The sequence below is a fragment of the Verticillium nonalfalfae genome (assembly GCF_003724135.2).
Source record: "Verticillium nonalfalfae strain VnAa140/NRRL 66861 chromosome Unknown scaffold_269, whole genome shotgun sequence".
In the NCBI taxonomy this organism is placed as follows: domain Eukaryota; kingdom Fungi; phylum Ascomycota; class Sordariomycetes; order Glomerellales; family Plectosphaerellaceae; genus Verticillium; species Verticillium nonalfalfae.
This window is the reverse complement of record NW_021167494.1, coordinates 1-12484: the sequence shown is the minus strand read 5'-3', so window position 1 is coordinate 12484 and position 12484 is coordinate 1. Positions and strand designations below refer to the sequence as shown.

At 58.7% G+C, this 12484-nt stretch overlaps 3 protein-coding genes and 1 non-coding gene across 4 annotated transcripts; 2 read left to right on the top strand and 2 right to left on the bottom strand.

Annotated features, from left to right (window-relative positions):
* Positions 1-551: 551 nt before the first annotated feature.
* On the bottom strand, positions 552-1681 carry ISY1 (NineTeen Complex (NTC) component; the record flags this gene model as incomplete). Its single annotated transcript, XM_028638832.1, has 2 exons — positions 552-1291; positions 1654-1681. 2 exons carry the CDS (start codon positions 1679-1681, stop codon positions 552-554), a joined length of 768 nt encoding a protein of 255 aa, XP_028490169.1.
* Positions 1682-2221: 540 nt separating this feature from the next.
* D7B24_004665 (uncharacterized protein) lies at positions 2222-5237 on the top strand (the record flags this gene model as incomplete). The annotated part of the gene is made up of 2 exons (XM_028638831.1): positions 2222-5113; positions 5193-5237. 2 exons carry the CDS (start codon positions 2222-2224, stop codon positions 5235-5237), a joined length of 2937 nt encoding a protein of 978 aa, XP_028490168.1.
* A 338-nt stretch (positions 5238-5575) lies between these two features.
* D7B24_004664 lies at positions 5576-5657 on the top strand. Its single transcript has one exon. It is a non-coding gene; the product is annotated as a tRNA-Ser (tRNA).
* Positions 5658-6088: 431 nt separating this feature from the next.
* Positions 6089-9129, bottom strand: D7B24_004663 (uncharacterized protein; the record flags this gene model as incomplete). The annotated part of the gene is made up of 3 exons (XM_028638830.1): positions 6089-6500; positions 6718-7041; positions 7112-9129. 3 exons carry the CDS (start codon positions 9127-9129, stop codon positions 6089-6091), a joined length of 2754 nt encoding a protein of 917 aa, XP_028490167.1.
* Positions 9130-12484: the final 3355 nt, after the last annotated feature.

The window sequence follows — 12484 nt, the reverse complement described above, 5'->3', positions numbered from 1 at the left end:
GGGGGGGGTAAATTTGATTTGTTACTATAGCGTGTACATGATAGCCAACTTGAGTAAAAAATGTCTCTTGTCATTGACGGTCTTCGAATTATGGTATGTGTAGGACTAACATCTCGTTTTGGATTGGAGAGTTCGGAGCTATGTGATGTGTTGTGCGGACCTCTCTCCTTTCAACCCAAGGAAGGCCTTCTTGCTCGGCTCGCTCTCCATCTCTCGGCCACTGCAGCTGATTGAGAATAGGCGTGTTCGGCAAGGGCATATCATGCCTATGGTGCAGCGTGCAGCCTGATCGCCCCGGCTTTTTTCTGTCTCCGAGCGAGGCTTCAGAGGCGGTCGTGAAGACACGGTGCCGTTTCATGGGCACACTGATCGAGGCCTAGGCGATCGGCCGTTCTCTGACTTTTCCTCTGGCGTACGTCAGGCACTCCGACCGACTACCTTTCACCAGCACGCCGCGGTGGCCGCTGCACTGAACCCCATAGCAACTCCTGTCGTGATGCTTTTTCGTGTAGGTAGGGATGCTCCCGTGGTGCAAAAACCGATCTTCCGCCTCATAGTTGATCGAGCAGTCGTTTCCTCCTCCGGTCTATCAGCTCCTCCTGCACCTCCTCTAACGTTGGCAGCACCCAAACCTGGCCGTCCCCCGAATCACCAGGCAGCGGCTCCCAGCCTGGCGGCGCCTCCTGCTTGCCCGTGTTGGCCATGTGTTCGGTCGCCTCGGCCTCCTTCTGGGCCTCGTACTGCAGCAGCTCGTCGTCCTCCTCCTCGGGCGCGTAGCCGTAGTAGGCGGCGTCGACGTAGACACGCGGCCTCTGCTCGCGGCCCTTGGCGGCCTTGTCCTCGTTCCCCAGCGACCGCGCGGCCTCGAACAGCTCCTTGACGCCCGGCAGCTCCTTGGCGCGGCCGAAGTAGCGGTACCCCTTGCCGCCGCCGGGGATCTCGCGGCCGGCCTCGTCGTACATCTTGGCGCCGCCGCGCATGTAGTTGGGCCCGCCGAGGTTGCGGATCTGCACCTCCCACATGTACTTCTCGCGCATGAGCTTGTTGATCTCGTCGTTGAGGTCGCGCACCTGGTAGTCGCTGAGGCTCGTCTCGTGGATGCGCGACACCTTGCGCGAGATCTCCTTGAGCACCTGGCCGCGCCACTTCTCGCACGTCGGGATCGCCGTCACCTCTGTGATCATCTTGGGCCGCCGCGTGCGCCCGACGTCGATGATGCCGAGGTCCGCGGCCTGGGCCTCGCGGAAGCGGAAGAGCATCGACTGGGCTTTTTCTGAGTTGCGCGCCTGCACTCATTTCTCGTTAGCATTGCCTGCCGCATTGGCGCGCAGACGTGGGGGGGGGATGCCTGGGGCAGCTGACCATTTTTGAAGTAGTCCCCGGAGGGTGGTGCTGAGGGAGCAGGAATTGTGGGAGACCTAGGGTGGTCGGAGATGTCTGGTATGGTGTTGAGGTTGGAGGATGAAAGTCAATGAATGGCGAGGCTGATGGGACGAGGGTCGTGGCTGGCGTGAATGCTGTACCGTAGAGTCGGCGTTCCATTGGCGACTTGCTAGGCACCTGGTCACGTGAAGGACTACATTTGGCGCGTTATGGTTCGAAGTACTGACTGCCTTGCTAACAGGATAAGGTGTACTGGAGCACCCAACTCACGGGAAGCGAAATCGTCTTCCAAGGCCATGCTTCCTAGCAACAGACTCGCAGTTTGTAGCTCATGTTTGTTTGGATTTTTGTCTTGTACCAACGTCTGCCAATACTCTGGGTGGTTCGCAATGCCAATTCAATGCCCGCTCATTCGTCGCCAGTGAATGCATAAGTACACGACACAAGACCACTCTGTGGACTCGAGATCCGTTGCCAACGTAATATTATGCGCGTCCTTGAAGTTCTATTGATATGAATATGGTGCTCCAAGTGTGTTTGACCACACGTTGGGCTTCGTTGTTCGTTCACCTGGAGACATGATCAAAAGGTGATGGTGAATGCAGAGCTGCACGTGACATATGCCATGAGGAGCTGCCAGAATTCGTGCTTCCCCAAATCCAAGGCGGGACCGGGGCATCTTACGTAGCTCCACCTCCACATCCTTCGACCACCTACCTCCCAACACCCATCCACTCCGACAAGCTTCGAGGCACCACCCAGCTCAGCCCTCGTCGTCTCGCGAAATCTACCCGAGTCGAACGAAAGATACCTGGGAAGCTTCTGGCAAGTTCTCACAATGCGGCCCTCGCTCTGGCGCTCGCCGGCGTTACTGCTGGTCGCTGCCACTTCGGCCGTCCAAGCCATCTACCAGGATGAGGTCGGCGACGTTGACTACCACCACGAACTCATCGGCCTGCCGCAGATCGAGACGACTCTCTTCCACCGCCCCAGGAGAGACGACAAGGCGAGCCTCCTCTACACCCTGAGCGACGTCGGCGTCGTCGGCGCCGTCAACCCCAGCAATGGCGGGGTTGTCTGGAGACAGTCCCTGACGGGAAACATCACCAACGGGGGAGGCCACCTGCGCGCCGCCGAGGGAGAGAACTGGATCGCGACTGCCTATGGTCACTCGGTCCAGGCGTGGAACGCCCTATCCGGACGCAGCGCCTGGTGGCTGGATTTCACTGGCGAAGTCAAGGACCTCGAGGTCATGGAGCTGACCGAAAACGACCGCAAAGACGTGCTGGCGCTGTTCGAGGAGGACAACGGCGCGACGACCCTGAGGAGGCTCAATGGCCAGACCGGCGCTGTCGTCTGGGAGATCAGCGATGCCGTCAACGACGTCCCTATCCAGGTCTCGACCAACATTGAGAAGATCTTCGTCGTCAGCCTCTACGGCACCCTGACCTCGTACGGCCTGAGGGTCTCCGTCCTCGACATCCACACCGGCAAGCGCGTCAACGAGATTCTTCTCGGCACCAAGGGTGATGTCGACAGCAAGGACGACATCATGTTCGTCGGCGCCAACTCGGCCTCTCCCATTGTTGCCTGGGCCGACAAGGGTCGCTCCAAGCTCTACGTCAACGTCCTCGGCACCAAGAAGAAGCACGAGTTCCCCCTGCCTGCTGACACCACCGAGGTCGTCATTCATGCGCCTCACCACTTGCAGTCGGAGCCTCACTTCCTCGTGCACAGCCGCACGCCCACCGCCAACAAGGCCGACGTCTACCACATTGACCTCAAGACCAGCGCCGTCACCAAGGCTTACGAGCTTCCTCTGCTGCCTGGCGTCGGTGCCTTCTCGACCAGCTCCCAGGGTGCCAATGTCTTGTTCACCCGCATCACCGACGACGAGGTCATCCTCACCTCCTCCGAGTCGCATGCCATCCTCGGACGCTGGCCGTACAAGCCCAACACGGAGAGCTCGCAGGTGATCCACGGCGTGTCCGAGGTCATCAGGAAGCCCGACGACTCGTACGCTGTTCGAGCCGCCGCTCTCACCCGCTCGGACGACTGGGTGCTTGTCCGCAACGGCGATCTGGCTTGGAGCCGCCCTGAAGGTCTGACGGGCGCCGTTGCCGCTGCTTTCGCTGAGTTCCCCGAGAATGCCCAGTACGCCAAGGTGCTCGAGGAGGAGGCCCATAGCAACGTCGTGTCCGCCTATGTCCACCGCGTCCAGCGTCACCTCAAGGACCTCGAGCAGCTGCCGGACTGGCTTGCCTCTATTCCCCAGCGACTCATCAGCAGCATCACGGGCTCTGACGCGCCTGTCAAGAAGGACGGCCTTCACCGGGACAGCTTTGGCTTCAACAAGCTCGCAATCTTGGCCACTCGTCGTGGCAGGGTTTACGGCCTCGACATTGGCAACCACGGAAAGGTTGCGTGGTCCTCCGCCGCATTTGCCATCCCTTCGGGCCAGACCTGGGATGTGAAAGGTATGTTTGTCGAGGACCACAGGGGCCTCGTCACCATTCGTGGATCCAACGGCGAGCAGGTCGTGGCCAAGACCACCACAGGCGAGATTATCGAGGTGCTGCCCGAGGGCGCCTGGCCCAAGGTGGAGGCCACTGCCATTGTCGACAGCGCTTCCGGCCAATGGCTTCTTCCCATTGGTGTCGATGGTCAGGTTGGCGACGTCCCTGCCGAGTGGACGCCCAAGCAGACGGTCGTTGTCCGCAGCGCCGACGGCGGGCTCAAGGGCCTGACCTGGTCAGGCGTCGAGGGCTCTGCCAAGGAGGTTGTTTCCTGGACCTTCCTGCCACTCGGCGGACAGACCATTGTCGAGGTGGCCACGCGTGCCTCGCACGATCCTGTCGCTCAGATCGGAAGGGTTCTTGGTGATCGCAAGGTCAAGTACAAGTACCTAAACCCCAACACGGCCGTCGTTGCGGCCACGAGCGCGGCAACGTCCACCCTGACCATCTACCTCTTGGACACCGTCTCTGGCCAGATCCTGTCCTCCAAGACGTACGAGGGCGTCGACGCGTCCAAGACCATTGACTGCGCCGTTGCAGAGAACTGGTACGCCTGTACCTTCTTCGGACAGTACGCACTCAAGGACGCCCAGGGCCATGCGCTTTCCGGGCAGTCGCTCAAGGGATACCAGATCGTCGTCACGGACCTGTACGAGAGCGACGAGTCCAACGACCGCGGCCCTCTGGGCTCCGCTGCCAACTTCTCCTCTATTGAGACGGTCGACGAGCCCACGGGAGCCCCCCTTCCCTTCCTCGTGTCGCAGGCATGGGTCCTGTCCGCGCCCATCGTGGCTCTTGCCGTCACACAGACGCGTCAGGGCATCACCAACAGGCAGCTCCTCGGCTACCAGCCCGAGACGCACGGCATCGCTGGCCTGCCCCGCCAGGTCCTCGAGCCTCGCCGCACTGTCGGTCGCGATCCCACGGCCCAGGAGGTCGAGGCCGAGGGCCTCATCCGGTACACACCTGTCATCGAGGTCGATCCCCGCCAGGTCATCACCCACCAGCGCGACGTCATCGGCGTCAAGGACATCATCGCGACCCCGGCCCTGCTCGAGAGCACGACTCTCGTGTTTGCCTACGGTATTGACATCTTCGGCACCCGCCTCGCGCCGAGCCTGTCGTTTGACATTCTCGGCAAGGGCTTCGACAAGGTGACCCTCATCGGCACCGTGCTCGCCCTCGTGGCTGGCGTGGCTGCGTTGAAGCCTATTGTACGTCTTTCTCCTCCTCGTTTTCGCCCGGGCTGGTGGCGTCCCTTGCGTATCGAAAGCACTCGCTAACAATTTACAGGTCCGGAGGAAGCAGACGGATCTGCGCTGGACAGCGCCCAGGTGATCCGAAGCATGGCGGAGCTAGTTGTACATTACGAACAGACCATAATAGATATCCATTCAAGTTGACGTGCTGTCGAGGCTTCCCGATAATGGGGTGCAACGACAAAAGTCGGGTGAGGCGCATTGCTCATGTTGACAGCTCGCTCATGCAAGCCAATCTATCCTGTCATTATTGGGCCAGAATCTCCTCAACGTTCAGTTTCCTCCCGCGCCTCGATCGTCACGATCTCCGTGACCCACTCCGCACGATGTTGTCCCAAGCGCGCGGTCAGCGTCGGGCTAGGGGTGGAGTCGGTTTCGACATAATCCCGCAGATTCGCCTCCGATGACACAGCATCTGGCGAGATGGCAGAGTGGTCTAATGCGATAGACTAGAAATCTATTCACTTCGGTGGCGCAGGTTCAAATCCTGCTCTCGTCGTTCTACTTTTGCTGACGCGGCCGAGGTTGAGCCAATCCACGTTTTGTCTGCGTGGTGCTCTGATAGGCTTGCGGTTCCCTTACCTTGACGAAAATGCTGCAGCAAGTTCTCAGTGAGTAGGAGACAGATGATCGACGGGAATCAGGAATCAGCGACATGGATCATGGGCAGGGGATTTACGAGTGGCTGTGGCACTGGACTTACGTACATGTCGAGGCTCCAGATATCAGCGTCAAGCATACAACATCAGAGTGGCATGTCATTCAGCGGTTTGGAGTCAAGGTTTTTCAATTCAGTCAAAATCAAATGATATCTAGCGTGCGCCCCCCCTTAAACAAAAGCAGAAAAATGGAACATGCATCCGTCAGACACCATCACCCCAACCCATATGTCAGCCTACATACTGACACAATTATGTTCGTTCGAGCGGCTCAGCTCCTACCGCAGCACGCCGCCGTGGGCTGCGGCTCGCCCAAGAAGGTCGTCTCGCCTTCGATCCACGACTTGGTGACGATCCTGCACACCCCGCCGGCCACGGGCGTCGTGTACAGGCCCGGCGGCAACGTCAAGGTGCCGTGCACGACGACGGGCTTGGTCGACGCGGCGGGCGTCGCCGTCGTTGTGGTCGTGTCGACCGCTGTCGGGAGCGCCGAGACGATGCCCGTCTCGGTCTCCTCGGCCGTGCTGCCGGCGCCTCGCGTCGAGCTTGGTGGGTTGTAGGGCGGAGGGGGCGGGACAGAGAGCGAGCCGGGTAGAGTCTTGGTCGAGAATGTGGACTGCGAACCCGAGACGGAGACCGGCAGCGAGGTTGGCGCTGCGGTGGAGGGGGATGCAGGCTCTGATCTGGACGTGGATGGCGAGGCTGAGGAAAGCGTGGAGTAGGGGATGGATGAGGGCTCTGCCGATGGTGGTGCCGACGGGACGGAATAGACCGGTGCCGATGAGACGACAGACGGGGCCACTGAGGGAATGATGGAGGAGGGCATCAGAGATGGCGAGATTGATGGCATACCGGAGACGGGCGTGGAAGGGTCCGCAGAAGAGGGGGCTGGCGGCTCACTGGACGGTGCTACTGACGGCGGGAGAGAGGAGGGACCCAGTGAGGGGAGGACAGATGAGGGAAGTATGGAGGATGGGAGAGACGAGGGGGCCAGTGAGGGTATCGAAGATGGCATCGATGATGGTGCTGAAGATGGCATTGAGGACGGCACTGAAGATGGCATCGATGAAGGCATTGAGGACGGCATTGAGGACGGCACTGAAGATGGCATCGATGAAGGCATCGAAGACGGCATTGATGAAGGAACCGAGGACGGCATCGAGGATGGCGCTGATGATATCGGCTGTGACGGAGGCACAGATGACGGCGCCGCGCAAACAGAAGCTAGAAAAAAGAGTTCGTCGTTAGCGATGGTCCTCCGATACAAGAGCACGAAACCAAAACCAGAGCCAACTTACTCGAGACAGCAAACAACCGCGTCACAAAGCAGTTCAGTGGATAATCCGTGCCGTCGGGATCGGTAAACGTGGCATACAAGACGTCTTGGTCATCGAGACAGAAGCCTGCGCGGCCGCCGAAGAAGCTGGGATTGACCCACGCGAGCTCGTCGCCAAGGAGCGTGAAGCTGGTCGCAATGTCACCACCTGACGGCACATCAAGTGGAGACAGGGCCACAAAGGTGATGTCCTGCCCGGTGACGACCGGACTGCCGTTAGAGTCGAGACGGCCTCCGTCACCGCCGGTCGTGAGGGTGAAGGTTGTCGCTGAAGCACACTCGTCAATGCCGACGGGGCCCGAGTTGCCGACCAGCAGGAGGTCCTCGTTCTGGCGCCTCCCGTAGGCCCGCGCGGCTCGGCGGATGGGCGGTGACGTAGGCGCCTCTTCGCCGCCGCTCGGCTGATCAATGTCGTTTTCGCCGATGGAGAGGAGGAATGTCGTCGACTCGCTCGTTGGCACCGTCACACTGGATGACACGCCCGAAGGGGGGATGATGGTGGAGCTGGGCGACGCGACGTCGGCCTCTTTGTCGTAGACGACCAGTCTGCGGTTGCCGCTGCAGATCTGCGTCATGTTCCCCAGACAGGTCTGGTCACATTCTGCCTCGGGCACGAGTACTGAGTTGCCTCGGAGCTCGTTGCGACACGCGCAGCGGAAGCGGAAATATGTGGCGAAGTAGCGATAGTCGGTGCACAGCTCTGCGCAGAGATCAAGCGACATGTCAAACTCTTCGAAATCTTGACCGTCAAAGCCTGGGTCCTCCATCACGTCCGTCGAGTACGTCTGGCAGCCGACACGCTTGAAGGGGCCGACGACGGGTGGCCGCGGGTCGCCTTGGCCGTCCCCATCTCCGCCGTCTCCATCCCCGTCCCCATCACCATCGCCATCACCCTCACCTTCGGGAGGCTCGCCCATGTCGTACAGGGCCATGCGCGTGTCGCCGCCACAGTACTGGTCCTCGTTGCCACCGCACGGGGTGCTGCACTGCTCCTCATCGGCAAAGTCGGTGGCGTTGAGAGTTTCATCGTCACACAGACACTGCTGGCCGTCGACGACACCAAAATATTGGAGTCCGTCACAAAAGGTAGCGCATGTCTGCAACGTCATGTCGGTGCTGGTGGTCGATCGGGCGAATTCGGTGAGGCCCGAGGTGATCCGGCATCCGCGCCGAAAATACGGCCCCACAACGGCCGGTCGGAGCTCCGTGCCTCGATCGTACAGCGCTACGCGCTCCACGCCGCCGCAGAAGACGGACGCGTCGCCAGCGCAGGGCGAAGCACACTCTGCATCGGGCCCAGGGACACCTTCGGGGTCGCTGAGCTCGTCGCCACAATAGCAGGTGTTGCCCTCGGCAGCGCCGAAGTACCGGGAACCTTGGCATGTCGTAGCACACGTCTGTAGCGTCAGGGATGGGTCGACAGTGGGCTCGCCCGAGAGGACGAGGCCACCAGTAGATGTTGACTGGAAGCAGCCGAGTCTGTTGTAGTTTCCGACAATGACTGGAGATGCGTCGGCGGGATCCGCAGGGTCGGGGTTCTCAGGATCAGGGTTCTCGGGCTCCTCAACATCGGGCGTCTCTGGCCCGTAGACTGCAAACGCATCCACGCCACCGCAGAGCACGTCGGACTCTGTGCATGGCACATTGCATTGTTCCTCGTCCACTTGTGTTGTGCCTGACGCTCCGCCGCACGAGCACGTATCGCCGTTCCGCACGGCAAAAAATGCTGCCCCTTGCCCCGTGCAAACCCCCGCACAGTATTCGAGTGTCGTGGTAGCCGGCGATTCGGTGTATGTCGCATCAAACGTCTGAAAGCACCCAACCCGCTGATACTCGCCTACCTCGGCAGGGCGAGCCGGATCTGCTTGCCTCGCGATGACGGCCGCGCCAGGTTGTGTCGTGCCGGTGGCGAGCCCGAGTGCAGACGCGGCAAACACGGCCGTCGCCGACACGACCACTTTCGCAAACCGCGCCATAATCCAAACAATATCAATCAAAAACCCACAAAAAGAGTGTGATGGGCACCAAGACCCCGAACGAGTGTGACGGGGCACAAATTCCCCAGGCGTCAGAAAGCAAAAAGAATGACGAGACGATGACGAGCTTTCCTCCCCCTCGTCGGCAGCCCAACGGCGCGAGGGGCTAGTATTTCAAAAGACAATGGTCTTTTTCTCAGCCCCTGACTTTTCAGGTGCAGGCCCTTGGATCTGTCAGATTCAGGAGGTGGGAATGAGAGAAGATTAGCGCGGGCGGTTCCAAAACGCCGAGTGGAGCGGGCCGGGCGAGACAAGGTGCATGTTCCGACGTGTTTGGAAAATAAACATGGCCGGCCAGGCTGCGATGCGGGGGGGGACTTTTTGTGGTTTCTCTTTCTCAGACGTGTAGGGGTGAGACAACGCCTTGAACCGCGAGTCCTGTTGCTGAGAGGCATTGTATTCGTCGAGATCGCTGTGCATAGATGCCTCACCGCGAATCACTGCTGGTGTTGGCCAAGCCCACGTCGATAGTCTCTTCAATTGAGCAAGTGCCGTGTGGGGAGGCGGGTAGAGCTAGCGCGCCTAAGTGGCCTTATACGGTACATTGTAGCTGTCGATTGGGAGTTCGGAGATGAAGGGGCTGAGCTATTGGTGAGGCTGAAGCCAGGTTTGTCGATGAGCGGCTGAATGGGACAGGCAAATCGCATGATGATCCCCCCAACTTGACCAGAAAGCAGACGGAACATGAGCGACCCGAAGCAGGGTTCTCCGCCTCTGTCCTGACTACCATAGCCTCTATGCGACCCGTCGACTAACAGATTGTACTTATAGAGCTTGAATCAGCCCGTCGCGTAGACAAATATATAGCATCGCCGCTGTCCCCTGGCTCGCCATGCCATCGCCTCTCGAATCGCCAGAAAGGTGAAATATCTCGTGCAACGGCGCAAATGATACTGTCGACGAAACCCAGCCGATTCTGGTGTATCGATAAGTAAAGCGTCTGGGGCGTCCCGGGAGATGATCTCTGATATCTGGAGGGGGAAGCTGAAAGCCATGAACGCCGTGACGACAGGGTTGTCGAGACACATATGGTTTGTATTATGTGGCGGACAGCCAACCGCGGCCGTGGTAGGTGCCATCATTGCGTACAGCGGCGCGGTGACTTCAACGCGGTCGGTGCGAGGGTATTCGGCAATGATGGTGCCTAACAGAACAGGCGGAACGTGTTGATACAGAAGAACCCAGGTGAAATGAGCGATCGTCAGTTCTTCTTCAGCAGGATGCTCATTGACAGCATAATCGGACTAGCTCACATGTATACATGGCAAAATCAGACAACGACAAATTGATTTTTTTTTTAGATACTTGTTGGCCTTGGTTTTGGCGGTGATGGTGCTGGCAACGTTCAGTGCAGCCCAAGTGCAGCCTACGCAGTGGCAACGAAAAACGTACGAAAACGTAGGCGGTGAGATGCCAGAGAAACCTCGCTGTGATGAGATCCGGGCATACCGAAGTTCAGAATAGTAGATTTGGGCACCGACGAGGATTCTTTGATACCGAGCAGCTGACCAGGATACTCGGGTCATATCTTGCGGCCGTTGTTGGTTCCGTCTGTCAAAACGATGAGGAAAGCGAAACGACCGTCGAAGGCCTCAGCTTTGGCTAGCGATATGCGGATCGGAGAAGTCTGCACCGCAAGCTCACGTCAGCCTCTCGAAGGACGTTTGAAAACTCAAGAAGAGTCGCGAGCACACCTGGGTATAGTCCATTCCGTGTTCGTGTGCTGGTAGATGTTGATACCAAGGAATTTCACGCTGATGTCGGCTTCCTCATCAACACCAACGCGGATCTTGTCCGTATAACATTCACGTAAAACCAAGAGAGCCGCAGTTCAGGCTAGCTTTGGATCTATACAAATTTGTGAAGTGCTTCCTGCTACTTACGGTCAAGCAACTGTCTGCCCGCTTAACGGCATCATCATCGGTCAGGCGATGCCATTCGTGAGCGGTCTCAACACGTACCCGACAAAGATCATGCCAATTTCCGACAGGCTACCGCGTCCGTTAGATTGGTCCTGAGAAACAGTCAAATGCAACGCCAGAATGGTTCACATGCAGAGTGTCTCTTTCTGTGCCCGGGAGTCGAAGATGGAAGGGAATGGCACGGACAAGGCGCATCTGATCGCGGCAAAGGGTTTCACTAGACGACGTCGAGTTCATGGTCTGCCCAGGAACCGTGGTCTCGACCCAGACTGACGGCACGGCTCCTGTCTGCTGGCCGACGACGATTAGAATTCGACGAACCTGGCGTGTCCCGCCATGGGACAGGTAAAGAATCAGCATGAGGCAAAGGTGCAAGCAGGGCCCTGTCTGACGCAGTGTATTACCCCCGCTCGCCGAGCGGACATACCAGCTTTCCCAGCAAGCATTTGCAGGTTCACGTAGCGTAGTTGGATTCAAGTTGTTTGGGTATATCAGCGGCTGATCGTTGTGTTTCAACATAACATCTCGTTGATACGGTTACAGGTTGATTAAGCAAGCGCAGCATCAAAAAACAGGTTCGCAAACGATGGATGCCCCCATTTCAACTGTGAAATAACTTGAGTTTCCCACATGGGTACGGTTGCGAGCACAGATATCTCAAGGAGGACAACCTTTCAACCGATGACCGTCCCACAGCCCGCACCCTTCCATCACGACGTACGTATCGAACACGCAGCAGTGCCGACCTCCATCCAGTCACGAAGCCTTCACCTCAACCACCTCTCGATCACCTCGCCTACAGACATGTCGATACGAACGGCGCCGTGACGACAGCAAGACAGACAGGTAGGTCAACCCGCCATCCCACCACCATCTGAGACAAAGAATAAAGCTCGGACGGATCGAAGCGATCGATCGACGACCAGGCCCAAACAAACCCTTCTTCACATCCTAACCCTCCCCTCCCGTCTCCACGTGTTCCGGGCCTCAGGTCCCCCGCAGACGCGCTTCACCCTCTCTCCATTCCAGATGACAAGAGGTCTCAAACAATCGAGGCACAAAGTCGCGGTCTCCCTGTTATCCTCCTTCCATCGCAGCATCTCGCCTTGAAACCGGGCGGCGGGGGACATGCCCAGTGGCCAGTGTTATGAACCACCCCATCAGGCAAGCCAACAAGCTGGCAAACAAGCAAGAGAGGCCCCGGTTCAGCGTAATAAGTTCCATCAACGATGGGACAAGACGTCACATAAAGAACATCCGTCAGTCAGTCAGCAGCAGCAGCAGCACAGCCAGTGAATCCTCGGCGTAACGGCCGTCTTTCTTCCTCAACGATGTGATCTGATCTGTCTACACATGCTGGTCGACATGATAAC